Below are 18,629 nucleotides of genomic sequence, written 5' to 3'. Positions count from 1 at the left end.
TTTCCCCCTCCTCATAAAAGCAGCATAACAAATACCACAACTGAAAAGAAAATCTGTCATGACAATTATTTTCTAAGCAAGTAACACTGAACATCAAATAACTGGAGATTGCATTTAATGGAGAAAGGAGAAGAATTCTGCTTGTGGTGTTTTGTTTCATTTTGTTGTTTCGTTTGTCTGGGTTTTATTTAAGATCTTGGTTTACATCAGGGCTGAGAGCCACAGATTTTTTTTTTCCTTTTTGCAGTTCTTAAGCAAAATAAATTCCAGTAAGAAAACAAATCCAACCCTGTGTCCCGGTAGTGGTACTGTGTGCTAACACATTATTTTCAGGAATGTTTGTCAAGAGAGTCTGCACAGTGTTTGGATATTTACAGAAGTTTAACTCCCTGCTCTCCTAAAAAGCTGTTCCCTCATCCTTCCACATCCTTAATCTGACATAGGAGAGGAATCCACCGTACCCAGAGTTCCACCACCTACCTGCTCTGCATTCAGCCAGAGCACCCCAGCAATTCAGTGCTCACATAGGCTAACCCAAGTCTCACCTTGCTGCATATTTCTTTCCCCTTGCCAGTTCCAGGGCTTGAAGCAGGTGACTGCTTTGGTCTGCATGACAGCTTACCCACCAGTACTTGCTTCTATACTCCTTAACACAGTGGCCTGGATAGCTCATCATTCAATTCAGTGCATCTTTGGAAGTCTTACACCACATTTATGTCCTTCCTGAATGTGGTAAGGAACAGTGCCAGGATAGAACAACCGCTGTCTGTGGTCAACAGTCATCACTGGTCTGATTTACAAACAATAAACTCTCTATGCAAAAGGTTACTAGCAGAAGCATCAAGTTTTGCTGGTCCTGAAAACTAAAACTCCCATATACAGATATGCATGAATTTAGAATCAAGAACTGTTAACACATGTGACTGTCATTTGGCTTATCATTCTAGTTGGATTCAGAGAGAAAATTAACTTATTAATCTAACAGGGCTGATAACACACATTGTGGTGCACTCCCTCCTGATCACTCTCTCTGCACTCCAGCCTGGCAAAAAGCATGCCTGACACTTTGCAGTTGCCTGGATCCCTTGGTGGAGCATCACACCATCTTTTGTGGGTGTGGTTTTGCAAAGCAGAAAACCCATTGGATTAAGGCAGGAGACTGATATGAGCAAGCAGTTGGTCACAGACACAGCCAGTTAGACACAATCAGATTGAACGGGCAACAGACTGCCAACACGTATGTGTTTATGTATTTACACTTCAAAGTCCAGGAGCCTTTGTAGCTTTCTCCCTCCAGTCTGCACACTGAAACTGACAAAAATAATTTGTATACACACAGCACTTACAAAACAGCAAGGAGAGCAGTAACAAAAAAAAAAAGGAAAGCAGCCAGGCCATCAGCTTCATCTCGGTATGATCATCCTTTCTATGGCACAGATGATATGATCCCAGTTTTTACAAAATATTGCCAGCAGCGTCACCGCAAAAAAAGTGCAGATGATGTGAAAGCGGCTCTTCATCATCGGAGCAATGAACTTCGCAATGGTAGAAACGCACACCAAGATGACAGTCATGAAGGCCAGGATCACGTTGATACATTTCCCCAGGAGCACTTTGGCATTAACAGTTTCAGACTGCTGTGCTTGCTGCTCTTGCTGATGGAGCTCCAGTTTGGAGACCCGGGTCTGGCACGATTCCAAGGCTTCCTGGAGACAGAGAACAAGAATTAGGGCAGCTGGAATTCTATACACCACTTTCATGTTTTAGCTGCAGAGCCACCCAGCAGATAGAAGTGTTAATTTATTACAGACTCCTAACATTTGAATGAACCACCAACTTTTCTAAAGAAAATGAATGCACATCTCTATCTGCACGTGTATCACTGCCTGCTCAGGCATAAGCAAGTCTGACAACACTCTCCAAAATGTAGTTTTTACATTTTTCATGCTTGAGAAAAAGTATCAGAAGTGTAATGTTCATGACTGATGTTTTCTGCGTATGCTGATGTGATGAAGCACTAGGAAAGCCGTTGCCATGGCAACTTTCACGATATTAAAACAGCAAAGTAAGTTTCTTCCTATATGCTATAGAAGATGTTAGGGTAGTACAGGCTTGCTGTGATACTAATTAATCTACTTTGCAACACGTAGCATTTGATTTACACCACCTCTCTGGTCTACAATACTTTTCCTCTCAAAGCCACCCATAGTACAGTGCTGAGATGAGTCACAGAATCACAGAATGATTTGGGTTGGAAGGGACCTTAAAGATCATCTAGTTCCAACCCCCCTGCCATGGGCAGGGACACCTTCCACTAGACCAGGTTGCTCAAATCTCCATCCAGCCTGGCCTTGAACACTTCCAGGGATGGGGCATTTCTCAGTTACAGCTTACCACCTGTCAGCATGAAGGCTCATTAATCCACACCCCAAGTGGGCAGCTGAGGCAGTGAAGAAATCTGTAGCAATACTTAAAGGTATTCTCTCTCTCATGTGACATAATCCACTTAAAAGTCATACGTTTTGTCCTAAAGAAAGCAGACCTCTCTTCTGCTTGAGTGTGGACTAAAAATGGTCTTCGAGTAAAATGCTTCCCAAGACACTAAGCCACATTTAAGCCCTCACAAAGTGAAACAGGGAAAAATTTCTGACTGTTCCATGTACTTGCCAAAATGCCACTTTTTGCTGAGTTTGTGATTTGGGCACCATGAACTTGACAAACATTTACCACCATGTAAAAGGGAAAAATCATGCTCTAGCATCCCAACTTCCTTCCCCATTCTCAAACTCCAGACATTTTCTTTGCACTCCAGGGGTGTTAACCTGGTCACGCAGTAAGAAGCTGATTCAACCTAACCTTTTGTGTGAAACTAGACAAACAAAACCACTGCACAGAGTTATCATTGAACTGCCGTACCATGTGACCAGCCTGGCACCAAAGTCAGCACCAAGCATGTGGCACAGCACCTCATGAAAGACTGCTTCCTTTCACTGGTCCAAGAATTAGTGATAATACAGAAGATAGTTCTTAATGGGTGGCACAAAGTCCCTTACAGTTCATGCATGCTGTCCATTACACACTAAAGAACTTCCCTTCTTCTTTCTTCTACTCTGACCGTAAGTTACTCTCAAATCATCTCATGCTACATAAATCTACTCCCTGCAGTTCTGCACTGAGTGGTGGAGCAAATGTTTTAAAAACAATCTGTCCATCCCTTCAGGACAGAGCACTCCCCAAAGGTAGGTTGTTACTTAAAATATCCACAATTAAAATGCTTTTCCTCCATTTTAGCCTATTTGCAAACCCCTAACAAGACAGGTTTAAACAGGCCCACCTATACAGAGTTAAAAGAAACAAGGCTGCATTGGTGTAGCAATTCAATCAGTTTTAAAAGTGTCTGACACCCCTGCAGGGTTCTGCTAATGAGCTAGCAACCATTTCATAGCCCTTCTGCTCAAGAACTCTGGTCTCATTCAGTTTTCACATCCTCAGGATACCTTCACAGGAGTCCTGCACGAAACACCTGTCTTCTTTAAACCTACAAAGTAACCTATGATATGCTTAGATTCAGTACCGTCCTTTCCCACTCTGTTCCCGGGAGTTTCCTAACTCTCGCACCGATCAGGAAACAGTTTGATTGTCCTGCTGCCTGCGCTCTCTACACTGAAAAACGGGAGTGTAGGGGGGTACAAGACAGGGTTCATTTGGGGTTTTTTACCATCTGACCCAATACAACGACAGCCTTTGAGCATTCCTCAGTAGTCAGTGAATTTAAACCCAAGGTAAGGCAAACTAATGTTTTCACCAGTTTTTACCACCTGCTCAGACTTTGCACAGAACCATTATGCATTATATAAATGCTTATATTGTATACAAGTAATCAAGTCTGTAACTACATGCTGTCAGGACAAACTGTAGACATTATTACTGGCTTTTAATTGAAGCCAGGCATGACTACAGCCGCTTACTGAGATGTACACACCCTACAGCTTTGATTACAGGAACTCTTGTGACCACAGAAAGTCTTAAATTACAACTGGCAATTCTACAAATTTATTTATCAATTAGCTCTCTTTTGACCTAAAACTCAATTTATAATAAACCTTGCCAGTGATATGACTACATACAGGAGAACGCCTGAGCAAGAGGTTTGTGTTAGGACATGACCAAATGTGGCATTTTATACAATACAAGGAGATTCAATTCCTTCCTCCTCAGGTGCAAGAAATTAAACCAGGCCATTCTTTGTCCACAAGTCTACCTAGGCTACAGCATCCATTCCAGCAGATAAAATTCTAAATCCATTGAAACAAGTGGAGACTGTCACCAATTTAAATGTGCTAGATTTTCAACTTAAAACAGACAAAACATGAGCTTAAATGTTTCCCCAGATTCCTTAAATACAAAGATGTAGAGAGATGCAAGTGTTTCACAGTACAAGATTTGTGCAAAATCTTACAAGTTTATTATAAGGAAAACCAAGTACCTGAACATCCCGTGATCGCTCGTATGCCTGATAGGCCACTTTCTCCTCTATGCTGGCTAGCTCTTGTTTCAAGTTTGCTGTCTCATGTTGATGTAGATCAGTGAGGTCATTTAACTGGTCCTCCAATCTTTCGTATCTTATTAGGAGAAAAGGTCTAAATTTAGTGCCTTCTATTCAAGTAATGCTTAATCATGAAAACAATTACACATTCTAAAAGCTAATTTCTGTGTACTATGGATTCATCTGACTGGCATTACAGAGCACAGAGAAATCAGTTAGAACTTTGGAAACTCTCCATAGGCATTTATTCAGCAAACTGAAAGCCTTTTTTGAGCATTTCTTGCTGGCAGTGGATGTTAAAAAGCAAATATTTGTATGTCATTGGCAAATTATATGAACGATAAACAGTGCCTAAGGACATCCAACTCACATTTTTCCACTTCTCACTCTTCATTTAGACAAGAAGATATGTGTCATAAGTGAGCTTGAGCCAGTTAACAGCTCACAAGTAGTGAAAGGAAAAAATACATTCCCTGGATCCCCTCACAACTGCAAGGTCCTGCCATTCATGTGTGCTGCCTGCTCTCTCACATCTGTGTGCAGTAAGCCAGTTCAACTAAATCAGGAAACTAGAATTGGGGGTTTTGTGTGAATTTGTAACTTGATTTAACACACAAACAGGCAAACAATGTGGTTGTCACAAAAATGATGCAGGCAAATTTGTCTAGCTATGGAAGCACTGGTGGCAGGAGGCTTGAGATATCAATGGCAGCGAGCTGCCAGAAAAGGCTGCTCTGCCTTCTCCTGAAGCCCAGTCCCAAGTCCAGTAGACCATTTGCTCTGTTCTCTCCTCCTCCATGTTACCACCTGATATCCGGCCTTTCCTTCTATTTCAAGAACTGTAAACAAGGCAAATGTTAAATATTGCATTTCATACTGTTTGCACATTAGTGTAGTAAAGACTTCAGGTGTCAACACTTACTTTAACAAGCGATATGACAAATGGGATATAGGTACAGGAGGTGCAAGCCCTCTGCAGAACATCCCTCGCTTCCCACAGCAGATGATAAAGGAATTAACTACCAAGTAACAAATGCAAGAAGGGGTTGCGCTACAGCACTTAAAATCACATTTCACAGCTGTGTTACACCACAGTACAAAGTGACATTGCATCCATGATAGCAATGCTTCTGAGAATTGTCTGGAGAGGTAAGCAGGACTGAAGGCTACACTTATCAGCTCTAAGTCAGCTCTGCTATACTGTAGGCTGATTAGCAATTTTCAAGGCCCAGTAGATTAGAATCCTTCCACCAGTTTCAAATCAGTTGGTATCTTATATGTGATATTCATATAATGCAGTATGTCAGATGAGAGAATTTTCTGACAAGCCTTCAACAAAAGGCAAAGAGCTACCACATCATTTGATAGGAAATATTAACGTTCTACATGTATTTTCAGTTATTGGAAGGAGTGGAATATTTTGGTACCAGATATTGATTGGAATTATTTTTTCCTCTTGCTTCTGAAATATCACACACACAAGCACATGCCACATTTACACTTTCCAAACAGCTTCTATACTCATTCAAAAGTCATTTCAAGAGAGCAGTTAAAAAAAAAAAATACCTATATCTTTCCTCTTGTAACATCTGAGAAATAAAGCCATAGTCTCTTTTAAATTGCGTTTTTAAATTTTCTATATCATCAGCTAATTGGGACTGTGTCTCCTTGATTTCTCTTATTTCCTCCAAAATCATGGAAAGCTTTCCTTGGCTGTCTAGAGTACTTGCCACAGCAGGACCAAAGGAAGTATTCCCATTACTGTCTGCTGAGCCAGAGGTCCCACTCGAGCATTCATCGTCACTAACATATTTTGGTTTGGCAACAATAGTGGCACTGCCCCCGTATGTTCTGGAACTTGTTTCTGGCCGAAATTCATCCAAGGTGTTTTTGAGATGAGCAATGTTGTCTGCGCTACCAAATTTGTTTCGGATCAGGTTTGCAAACTCTCTGGACTTGCTGAAAACAAAGACAGGTGGTGTCAAAGACACACCTGGCACACCCGACTTGCTGCTCTCTGTTCCGTGCCCAGAGGTACGAGACTTGCCATGCTGAATATCTTTCAAGTTATCCTTGGAAGTATCCTTAGTAGTTTTGGAAGACCCATTTTGTTCAATATCCTTAAGCTTTTTGTGATACTGTTCCAATTTCTTCTGCAGCTGGGCGATGGAGTGGGCAGACTTCTGGTTCTTTTTCTCAAAGACTTGCCTAATGCGCCCAGCCTGTTGCTTGTCTGCACTATTTACCAGTTTCAAATACTCAGCCACATTGCCATCTCGAGCTGTTTGCTCAACTTTGATTTGTTCTGTAACCTTGAGGATTTTCTGTTTCAAGCTATCTGCACTGAGTTTAACTTTGTGAAACTCCAGGACCCCATCTGGTACATCAAAGTTCAGGTTAGTGTCAGAGCCTCCACGGCGGATATGAAGCGGTAAACTCAGGGTATTCATGTCATGTCTTTCCACCTGAGAGAGAAAAAGAAAAAAGAATTTGAATTTTACTTCTTTAAATCCAACTTTCAGTTTCCTTTTCCCACGTGTAATTGTAACAAGTGCACAATATAAAGGAGCTGATAGCAGCAAAACAGAATGAACTTTTCTTTGAAATCAAGCAGTGTTTTGCTTGACTTCTCTAGGTTGATGAATGGCCTAAGGAACTGCCTGTCTCTAGTAAGAAAGCAGTGAGATGAATTAAGAGTGCAAAGCATTCCAGTATATAGTTTTTCAGAATAATTTTTCAGAATCATTTCAGGATCATTACTTTTACTCACAAAATCAGAACAACACCTGGTTAGAAAAGGTTACTAAATATATTGTTTATCATTGAGAGCTTCAAGCAGATCCTGACTGATAATCGCTGCATACCTCTCTCAGAAATCTAACACCGATAAGAGATGTGAACAGAGTTTTCCCTCTACAGCAGTGTTATACTGTTCAGTATATTTTACCAGATTAAAGTCCTTTTTTGATACATGCTCCTCCCATTCCACTCCCCCACACAATTTAAAGTTTTTGCACAAGCAGCTGAAAGTTCTTGGAAATTTACTGCATGCTTCAGCAGGAACCAGCTGCTGGTTTTTAGTGCAGAGACCACAGTGAAAGAACTGGCTCACAGTTGACTTTCCATGCTTGATAACGATACTCAACAACTTGGTCTGCTGTGGCTCAGTCTGTTTTAACAGCAAAGTGTGTGTGTGTGTATATATATAGCATATATACACATATATAGCATATATACTATATATGCTTTCAACAGCAAAGAGTGTGTGTATATATAGCATATATACACATATATAGCATATATACACATATATAGCATATATACACATATATAGCATATATACACATATACAGCATATATACACATATACAGCATATATACACATATACAGCATATATGCTTTCACTCAAGTATAAGATCTGTATACCTTCACCATGCTCTCAGGAAATGTAACAAAACCAAGCAGGGAACTTGGTCACCACACAAACAGAACAGATTGTCTTTCTCAACAGAAAGGCAAGATAGTCTGAAACAAAACATTAAAAGTATTTATTATATAAAGTCAAAGCCACAGAGGAAGCATGAGACAAGAGTGATCCAACCAAAATAGCTTCATCCCTATTACCATCTTGTGCTAGCCTCTGTGACAAAGACAGCACATGTCATTAAAGCTGCCACAGCATCACGTCTATAGAGACTGCTTAACAGATGCTCTAGCCAGAATGGGTTCTCAGGGCTTTGACACCAGAGGGAACTAACACAATTGTTCAGGCAAGACCATGCAGAGGCAAGACAGAAGCTGTATCAAAGTGGCTTTCAGTGAAAGCATTTCAGAAATGCTTTCACTACTCTCTGCTTTAAAATGCTCGAGGTAATATGTTAAAAGTTTGATTTCCAACTACAGTGTTTCTTACTGTCTGTAATACTGAAGATCTTTCAGCACGACCTGCCCGCACATACATGTCCAGTGATCTTTTTCTTGTTAAAAACACCTATAAAAACATCATTAAGCACTGCTGTAAGGTTGGTTTTCCTATCCTGGTATAGTTTTGGTGGCCCTCCTGGAAATTCTCTCCAGCATTTGTATGTTGCCCTTAAAATACAGGCTCATGAACCAGACACGGTATCCAACTGTTAATGACACACATACTGCGCATATTGATCAAGAGAGCTCTTCTCACTCCATGTCTATCATGCTGGCTTACAAACACAGAGGGGGTAATACATCCATAAAATTGAATCTGTACTTGACCATTTCAGAGACAAGATCACCTCTACTCCTACTTTATATTCTTATCCTTATATTCTTATATTACTGAGGATTACAGTACTCTGTAGTTTGTTTGCTTGTTTTTGCTACTGCACTACTCAGGATGGAAAGCAGGCAACATAAAAATTCACATTCACCAGCCTTTAATCAAAATGGACACTTGCAAAAAGCAAACTAAAGAGTTCTGGAGGTGACAATTCCTTGGGGAGAATACTGGTTCATGGTGACCTCTATCTATTCCAAGGCTTAAACCAGTGCTATGGCCTAATAGCTCTGCACTTAACCAGTTTGTTAAAAATAATCAATGGAGCCATAGGCCTAACTATTAAAAAGAGGTGCAAGTAATCTTTACAAATGCATACAAATTGTATATGATGTTGTATTATCAGCCATATGTGCTTCACAGAAAGTCTACTTTATTGATATCTCATTTTAGTATTTGCACAGATCTGACACACATGGATGGTGTTCTATATTCAGGGTGATACCTAATTAAAAGAGTGAAAAAAGTCACAAGTGTCAAAACTATCTTCCTTGTTTTCTTATATTTATTTTTTTAGTCTTAGAAATATAACTAATAGGAAAAAAAGAGCTTTTACATATCATTTATTAAAGCGATAACATGCATAATACTGTTGTGGTAGCTAAAACACGCATTTAATATAAGCAAAAATAGTTTGACATAGGACTTGTGTCTTTTCAAGCTCAAAAAACAAAAAAAAAGCAGTCAAAGCAAAGAGCTGAAAAGCTTAGATACCAGATCTGTACCCCATATTGCAAATACTTCTTTAAATGGATTTACTGTGTCTGGACAAATTGAGTAAAGAAAAAAAGCTTGGTATTTAACAATAGTTTCCTGAAAGAACCCAAGACATTTCTGAATAAGCTTTGGCACAAAATTATGCTGTAATAAATCAAAGAATTCCATATACACACAAGACAGATCCATCACTGATGTCATTCAGGAGAAGCTGCACATACTTCCAAGAATGGGCGAGTCTGTCTCTAACCTTTACACAGCATTAAGTGTTTACTTCCTTAGTACAAAATAGTCTAAAAATGTATTTTAATAATTGGATACAAGCCCAAACCAGATCCCTTGTCCCTTATGTCCTCTCCCTCACTAGAGTCTCTAGCGTTCAGCAAGCTCTATCATCATCATGCATCCCATGCCGTCCTGGAACTTCAACGTCACAACAGCAATAGAGATAAATAGAACAATAGCATTGAAGGAATACATCTGCTGAAAGCCACATTGGTTTTGGAGCTGAGGAAATCAATTAGCATATGGCAAATCTGCTTCTGAAATGAGTAAGACCAGTCATCAGGTCAGTGCAAATTCAGTGAAGTTTAGAGAAGAATTGTGTTTAAGTTCCCAAAACACTGCTAGGAGTAGGCTTTTTAGCTTACTGGATGAAGAGTCCACCAAGGGTAGAGAAAAATATCCAACACATTCCTCTGTCTGACTGTATTTGGCAAAAATGGCAGGTGTCCTCTTGCCATCATGCTGCAAGGTTGGGTCAAGCAAGAGAGGCTACTGAAATCTTATATATGCTCATGTAATGCATTTGTTGTGGTTTGGGCTTTGGTTTGGTTTTGCATTTTGTTTTTGTTTACAGTTTGTTGTTTCCTTTGTTTTTGTTGTTTCCTTTGTTTGGGGTTGTTTTTTTTTGGAGGGGAGGCGTTGTTTATTTGGATGTTTGGGCATGTTTTTTAAGCAAGCAGACACTGAAGGACGCGGGTATCTCTAGACAAGTGGCCTATCACCTGTCTTCTACCTTGATGACGTAGAACACTTGTGCAAAGATCCATTTGTGATTGCTTTACAGCTCAACACTAATACTACTGCACCAGAGGTCAAACTTCAAATCCACCCCCAAATCCTCCTTGCTGCAATTTCTCATTCTGAGATGAGAATTGCTCTCTGTGTTCCCAACTAGCACTCCTTCCTGAAGCACTTTAAGCATGGCATGCACTTTCTGCTGTATTGAATGCCCAGTTCCTTATACAGAGCAGAAAACTGTCAGTAGGAGTCTGAGATGCTGCCTCACTCTGCAGGGACAGGTGCACTCTCCTGTGATGTGGATTTAAATCCTCCCACATGCACGAGACTGAACACACATCACCTTCAAACTATGGGACTGCTCTTCCAGCTATTTAGGGAGAGATGATGAATGCCACCCACGCCATTGTTCTTTGTTACTCCTGGGTCACCAGCACCTGAAAAGGGCACCAAGATAATAAAGAACTTGATTGATTTTTTAATATATATATTTATTTTAAATATTTTCATTGTGGTTGCCAAAGACAGATATAGCTATAGATATATATAGCTATATATAGATATAGCTATAGATATATATACACACAGAGTGGTGGCCTCAATGGCCAAAATGAGACCAGCCATATTTTTTTGAGGAAGAAGCACTTAAAGAAAGAAGTATGGAATCATCCTACATCTCTCCTGTGACAATAACAATTAATAGGGAGCTGGGAATTAGCAATAGATGAGAGGATGCAGTCTTGAGACAAGTGGTAACACAAGGAAGATGAAGCACTAGCCCAGGGTCTGAGGAAATATGAGAGACAGGCACAGGATCTGGCTTCTAGGAAAACCAGAATAAAAAAACCAATCTGCATGTGATAACTGGAATAGCCTTAGCTTGTGTTAGCTTAGAAGAAGAAATCTGTGGCTTGGAGAGATCACAGAATCATAGAATAGTTAGGGTTGGAAAGGACCTTAAGATCATCTAGTTCCAGCCCCCCTGCCATGGGCAGGGACACCTCACACTAAACCATGTCACCCAAGGCCTCATCCAACCTGGCCTTGAACACCGCCAAGGATGGAGCATTCACAGCCTCCTGGGCAACCCATTCCAGTGCCTCACCACCCTCTCAGTAAAGAATTTCTTCCTTATATCCAATCTAAACTTCCCCTGTTTAAGTTTGAACCCGTTACCCCTTCTATCACTACAGTCCCTAGTGAAGAGTCCCTCTCCAGCACCCTTGTAGGCCCCTTTCAGATACTGGAAGGCTCCTATAAGGTCTCCATGCAGCCTTCTCTTCTCCAGGCTGAACAGCCCCAACTTTCTCAGATCACTGCATTTTGTGGTATACACTTTGCTAAAACCCAGTTGAGAACTAATTGTAATGTTTGTGCTGCTTGAAGACTAGCTTTTAAGAACAGTGATTTGGGAGTGCAGCAATTCAGGCTCCCTGCCTGCATCACAGCCAGACACCACAGACTACTAGATAGGTACCTCTTAGAGGCCAAGCAACTTCCTTCTGCCCCAGCCCCCTCTTTCCAAGGAGCCAAGCAGATCCCTGACTGTGTGGCCAGGCTCATCATGCAGCCCATCCCAAGCCAAAATCCAGTGCTTCCAAAGGGATAGCAGAGTAACTGCTTGGTTCAACGAACACAGGCACACTGCTAGGTACCCTTCATTACACATGAATAGGCAGGTACACTTTCCATCTTCAACAGTAAGTGGAGAGCTCCGTAAAAGGCAATTTGCCATTCATAAAGAAGCACTCAGCACACAATAGCACTTTGAAAACCCAATCACAGAAGCAAGGATTGGGATTTTATTGGCATCATAACAATCTACGTATTGTCTCACTTACTGTCTGCAAAAGCAACCCAAAGCTGAGATCTGCAGGCCACGCTAACAATGAGCCCAGAGCATGGAAGGACCCATGGGCCCAAATGCCCCTGGTAAGACTGATAGAAAGGGGTTCCACATGGACAGGAACTCCGGAACGGTGAGAACATCATGCTTAACAGCCTGTGCAGATTGACCATTATAGCCTCTGGCTGCAAAATGTAAAGCAGACGTAGAAGGTTATTTCTTCCCCAAAGATCCTATGTGGGATCCATTTGGGAAAAATAAATTGGTAGTGAATAGAGGTTAGAGAGCATGCAACTCACTCTCAAGCCCACATCTTGGCTGCTCAGATGAATCACTCCCTGTGTTCCACTGACTGCATCAATGGCTCTCCACCAACAAACTAGAGCTCAGCCACCTGTGTTTAGGTGTCAAACTGAACTCTATTGCCTATTGCATCAATTTTTTTTTTCATACTCTTTCAAGAAGTGGCTGAAAGAAGCAGAGAGGAAAAGCATTTGCAAGACAGTCACTTGACTGCAAATATGGATCAGTCTCCAGAAAGCACACATCTCTGGGTTGCCTCACTAACAGAAGTGTAAAGACACAAAGTGATCTACTTAATCAAGCGGCTTAAAGGTGGTTCATTTTATTTCTCTATCTTTCCCAAACAGCCTCATTACCATCCCCAGTCGCAACTGGGCAAGCTAAACAGAAACATATAATGACAATTTAAGTCTATCTTGCAAGACTTTTAGAGGGGTATCTGATTAGAGTTTAGGAAAAGGATCCCATAAGAAACATATAAGATAGGATTAAGGCAGCTTTAAAGCTTTTAGGGTTTAGCAATAGCAACAAAAATAACCAGAAGTAATTCTCTTTTTGTCAACAAGTATACATTCACTAGAGGCACAGGGTAAAATGAACACATACAATGGGTAAAAGAACACGTAGAGGAGCTTTTGTTATTTTTCCAGTATATTCCAAAGCAGAAATGTGGGGAGAGTTTTACTGCCTCTTTCACATTTGCTGCTCCTTCTACAATCCATAGTAGAAAAGTCCTTCATGGGATGCTTAAAATAGTGCTTAATTATCATAAAAGACCTTAAGCTATATAAAACCAGCCCCCCCAAACTGCTGTACAGTATGTTACAGCAAAACACTTTCTGCCCATGGTTTTTTTGAAGAGCCACTTAATATTAATATCGAGAAGTACCTACAGAGAACATTGTACTAATAATCATGCAGAGGGTTGAAAATACAGGAATGGAGGGAGACTGCTTCTATTTTTTTACCAGGGAAACCAGAGATCCAGCACAAGTGATTTGTCTGAGACCACCTGGCAAATGCTGATGGAATCAACTAACACAGAATATTGTTCTTTTACCATCAACAGTTCCTCTATCACCTATCAAAAGGGCAAACAGTAAAGCTGTAAGGTGTCTCACTAACACACATCAGGGTGTAGCCAGATTTGGCTACCATTCCAGATGGTAGCCAAAGATAATCCCAGATACCCTTTGGCAGGTATCTCCTCTTCAGTATTCAAAGGCAGGGGAGCTTCAAGGCCATTTCATGAGTAAGGCATCATACAGAGGCAGACTAGCTTTGGACACTTACCAACATGTTCTCATACTTAGGAAAACTCAGTTGTTATACTAAGCAACTTAGGCAAGACTTCAGATATAGCACCCACTCCTTCTCAGGGCCAGTTTGATCTCCTATCTTTCCCTTCCCTCCATCCTATTTCTTTTTGTTAGCGACACAGAGCTGCGACTGTGAGCATCGGCACCTTGAGAAAGATGGAGATGTGCTTGTAAATTCAGTTTAAGCAGGAAAAAAAATGCTTTAAAACAAACTCTGTAGAAATCAACTCAAAGAAAGCATCTACATGTAAGCTCTGGTGTTACTATAACGACAGCTTTTACTCTTAATTTGGCTGATGCTAAGTAGACAAGTATAAGCTGTAACCCAAACAGTCAAGTTCACATCAACGTTGTTTTGCCCCAGTTCAAAGTAGGAGTATCCTAGAAACAACCTTTTATCTGATTTCTAATTAAAGGACTGAACTAAGGCCAAATTAGGTAGATCACTGCTTGTGTGTAAATACGTCTCTAGATATGGCACTATTCCAGATCAGACTAACAATGGAAGAAGAGAACAATAGGGGGAAGAGGCAGTTTTCTGCTTCACTTCCAATGCCAGCTCCTTCAAAATCCAACAACATCCACTGAAAAGTCTCTCGTGTCATGACTTGCACTCAGTCCCGTTCCAGATTTTCCCACAGCATAAAACTGACATGAGTAAACCAGTTCCAATACAAACAACTTCTGTGCCTAGACACTGCAAACTTCAACAGGCCTTTATGTAAGTAAGTGAGCTGCTTCCCATTTACTGTCCAGCAGTCGTCAGTCATGTAAAACCAGAAACATCACTGTCCTGGCCAGAGAAAACAAGAGAGTGATGAACTAACACTCAGATCTACCATGCTTAAGTTTCTTAACAGTGGGCAAGAGATAGGTTCCACACCCGACTGTTAACTATTTTGCTTCACAGAATCACAGAATCCCAAGGGTTGGAAGCTTCAGATCAGTCCCACTCTTCAAGTGCGTGCCATTAATTAAACAGTCATTCAAATACTCTCTCCTAGCTTCTTACATAAAAATGTTACTTTTACGTGTATGTTCCTTCTGTCTCAGGTTTCCATCGCAATAGGAGGAAATTCTTGCGAGCCATAGGTTCTACGCAGGGGATTCCATCGTGAAGTGCTTCTGAGGAGCCTGGGGAGAAGAGTGCCTTTGACCTGACACACATCCCTCATAACACAGCCACTATGAATCAGTGTGGGGGTGGCATGTCTTTGAAGAGTGATGCAAGACATTCTGTATCTCTTCCTGTCGACTGATTGTTCAACTCACTTTTAGTGTTTTCAAGAAGTGCTCCTTTCCTCTCCACAGTTTCCATGCATTTTCTCCCCCCTCCCACTCAATAATAACCTTTCTTTAGAAAAAGATGCTCAGACGCAAGAACAAAATTTTCCAGAATCCTGTGAGACACTCTGCAAACCCAACTGCTATAGATTTTTATTTATTAAATCCTTTCCTATGAATGAGAATTTGATAAAAAGCCAGCCATGTCCCTGCTATGACTAACCACTTCTCACAGTTATAGCAGATAACTTCTGCTTTCCCACCACTTGTGATTTAGAGTGTGCTTTCTTTTTTATCACTCCATTGTCTAACCTCACATCGCTAATTACCTGTTCCATGTTGACAAAGCCACAACAGGTCACCTGCTCCCTCCACCTGGTTATTATGAGTTGCACAGTCAACTCTTAATTTCACTATTCTTTGGATTGCCTAAGCATCTCTTGAAATCCCAGCTCCTGGAACTGTACAGTCATACAAGAGACTCACAGGGAATATTACAAGGTTTCTTGCCCTCAGTTACACACATCTAACTTACTAGTCAACAACCAACCGAGTCCTCCTTCCCCAAAATATAAACAACATTAAGGCAATTTTAAATATATGATTTACAGATCTAGAAAAATTAAGGCCACAACCCAACATTTGCATATGTTGTGGCAACACTTACATAAAATCCCTTTTGTAGGAGGAACATTAAGACTTTACAGCAGCAGGGAATTTTGCAGGTACCACCGTTCAAAGATAAAACACTCCAGATCCAGACAAACTGGTCATCGTAGGCAAAAGACCCAAGACGTGGGGGTTTTGTTTGTTTTAACCATCGCAAAACTTTCATTTATAAACAAGAGAACAATAGCTCCATCACACAAGATCTTTTCACTTGCTTTAATACTGTGGCAGCACATCCAGAGCATATAAACAATTACATCTTGTCCTCTATGTGAACCAAGTCACTTACTCCAAGGAGCCTGCACTTACTTCTTCCCTTTTCCTTCCCCTTATCTCCACTGATAAAGTGAAATCTCAAAAATAAGTTTCTCTTACATCAGCAGCTCTGCCACACACAGGTCTTTTAGTTCATTTTACGATAGAAAGGCCTAATCAGAAGATAAGGTCTGCTTTACTACATTATGCAAATAACAACCACAGGCTGCCTAATAAGCAGCTTAAATGTCATTTCTCACTATTATGGGAACTACTAGAAGGCTTAGAGCTGTGGCTTTGATCCCTCTTTAGGAACACTTCACACATACTTGATATTCCTCCATCTCTCTAACTTTTAGATTTAAGGAGCTCTAAGCTTTGCTTGTCCATTAAGTTCAATGCCCAGTAGCCCTCCTGCCAGGTATCAGCAGCCAACAAACCAAGCTGTTTGAACTTGGAAGCGTGCTGAACACTACAAGGTCTCTCTTTCACCTCTCCTCCTCTGCACTCCTATCCTTACACTTCAGGCTGCTCCTCAGGAAAGGAGCTCCATTTTGAAAAGTATTTTATTTACCTCTTTGTAGTACCTCTCTCCACAACTTCATTTTTTAAAGCTTATTATATACACAAAGTTTCACTATTTGCCACGTTACACATGTGTGCATACTTTTGTTCCACATCTGATATCTAAGGCTTGTATTTGTACTCAACACCAGAAATAAGACCAAAGGCAGAGAACTGCAGGGACACTGGGCCACCAGAAATCCAGAGTTTGGCCATACTTCATGATCTACATATACTGAAAGAAATAATAATAATAACAGTAATAATAAAAAAATAAAATAAAAAAATAATTTGTTTTTATTAACAAAACCATATTTCATTATGCAAGATGAGGACAACTAAAACTGGAATCACACAGATACATTATTTTACAGGTCATTTGTTATTCAAAACCCCTACTGCAATAATGGCATTTTAAGCTACTATACCTAACTGATTAACACTGTTCTGAATAAACTCTGGAGAAAACACCTTAATTGCAGTGCAGTATGTGTCAAAATTCTCCGAATTTCCAATCAATTTAACCCTCTGCCTCCCTCCTGATGACCACAACTACTGCATTTTAAAGCATTTTCTGATTCATGTTTCGTTTTAAAACACCAAAAATCTTTTCCTTTCTTTTCACTGAAGGGTTCAATATAAACCATGAGTTTCCTGCTCAGGCAGGACCCTGCCTATTTTCCTACTGGAAGAAAATGGAACACTGACCCCCCCAGTTCATATAAACATTATTTTGAAAAGTAAAAATATAGTGGCACAAAGGTGTCTGCTGCTGTGACTGTGCTACTAAACTGGGTCACAGGTGATGCTTCCCATTTACGAATAATGGGAACTCAAATAATGAGAATCAACTCTTCCAAAGCAACTGTAACGGTTCTCCTTATTCTGGATGAAGTATCTTCAACTATTACATGTATGCTTACTATCTTCTGGTTTATAAAATGCGCACATATAAAAATATGCTTTTAGATATCTTTAAAAAATATACATGAAATTATTATTATGAGCAAGTCCAAGTCCACAAAAAAAAAAAAAAAAAAAAAAATCACATACATACAGCCTTGGTCCTCACGGGGGACTTCAACCACCCCGGTATCTGTTGGAGGAACGACACAGCAGGGCATAAGCAATCCAGGAGGTTCCTGGAATGTGTTGATGATCTCTTCCTTCTCCAAGTGATAGGAGAGCCAAGGAGGAGAAGTGCTATGCTGGAACTTGTTCTCACCAACAACCACAGGCTGGTGGGGAATATGAAGCTCTGGGGCAGCCTTGACTGCAGTGACCACAAAATAGTTGAGTTGAAAATCCTTACGGCAGCAAGGGGTGCGCACAGCAAGCTCCCTACCCTGGGCTTTGGGAGAGCAGATTCTGGGCTCTTCAGGCATCTGCCTGGTAGAGTACCATGGGATAAAGCTCTGGGGGGTGGGAAACGAGGGCCAGGCACCTCTCCTACAAAGACAGGCTGAGAGAGTTGGGCTTGTTCAGCCTGGAAAAGAGAAGGCTCTGGGGAGACCTTGTAAGAGTCTTCCAATACCTAAAGGGACCTAAAAGAAATCCAGAGAGCGAGTTTTTACAAGGGCAAGCAGTGATAGAACAAGGGGGAATGGATTTAAACTGAAAGAGGGTAGGTTTAGATTAGGCATTACAAAGAAGTTCTTTACTATGAGGGCAGTGAGGCACTGGCACAGGTTGCCCAGAGAAGCTGTGGCAGCCCCATCCCTGGCAGTGTTCAAGGCCACATTGGATGGGGCTTTCAGCAACCTTCTCTAGTGGAAAGTGTCCCTGCCTAT

General features: G+C 40.8%; 1 protein-coding gene across 1 annotated transcript in view; it reads right to left on the bottom strand.

Annotated features, from left to right (window-relative positions):
* Positions 1-1,403: 1,403 nt before the first annotated feature.
* The window catches only part of TMCC3 (transmembrane and coiled-coil domain family 3), a gene marked incomplete at both ends in the record, with an annotated part of 49,505 nt that continues 32,279 nt past the window's right edge, over positions 1,404-18,629 (bottom strand). Inside the window, 3 exons of the mRNA XM_080627153.1 lie at positions 1,404-1,706; positions 4,487-4,622; positions 6,113-7,011. Coding sequence (XP_080483279.1) covers positions 1,404-1,706; positions 4,487-4,622; positions 6,113-7,011 — 1,338 coding nt within the window. The remainder of the gene's footprint in view (positions 1,707-4,486; positions 4,623-6,112; positions 7,012-18,629) is intronic.

The sequence above is a fragment of the Psittacula echo genome, assembly GCF_963264785.1.
Source record: "Psittacula echo genome assembly, chromosome: 1".
Lineage (NCBI taxonomy): Eukaryota > Metazoa > Chordata > Aves > Psittaciformes > Psittacidae > Psittacula > Psittacula echo.
The sequence above is the reverse complement of the archived record's forward strand: the minus strand, read 5'-3'. Positions and strand labels throughout refer to the sequence as shown.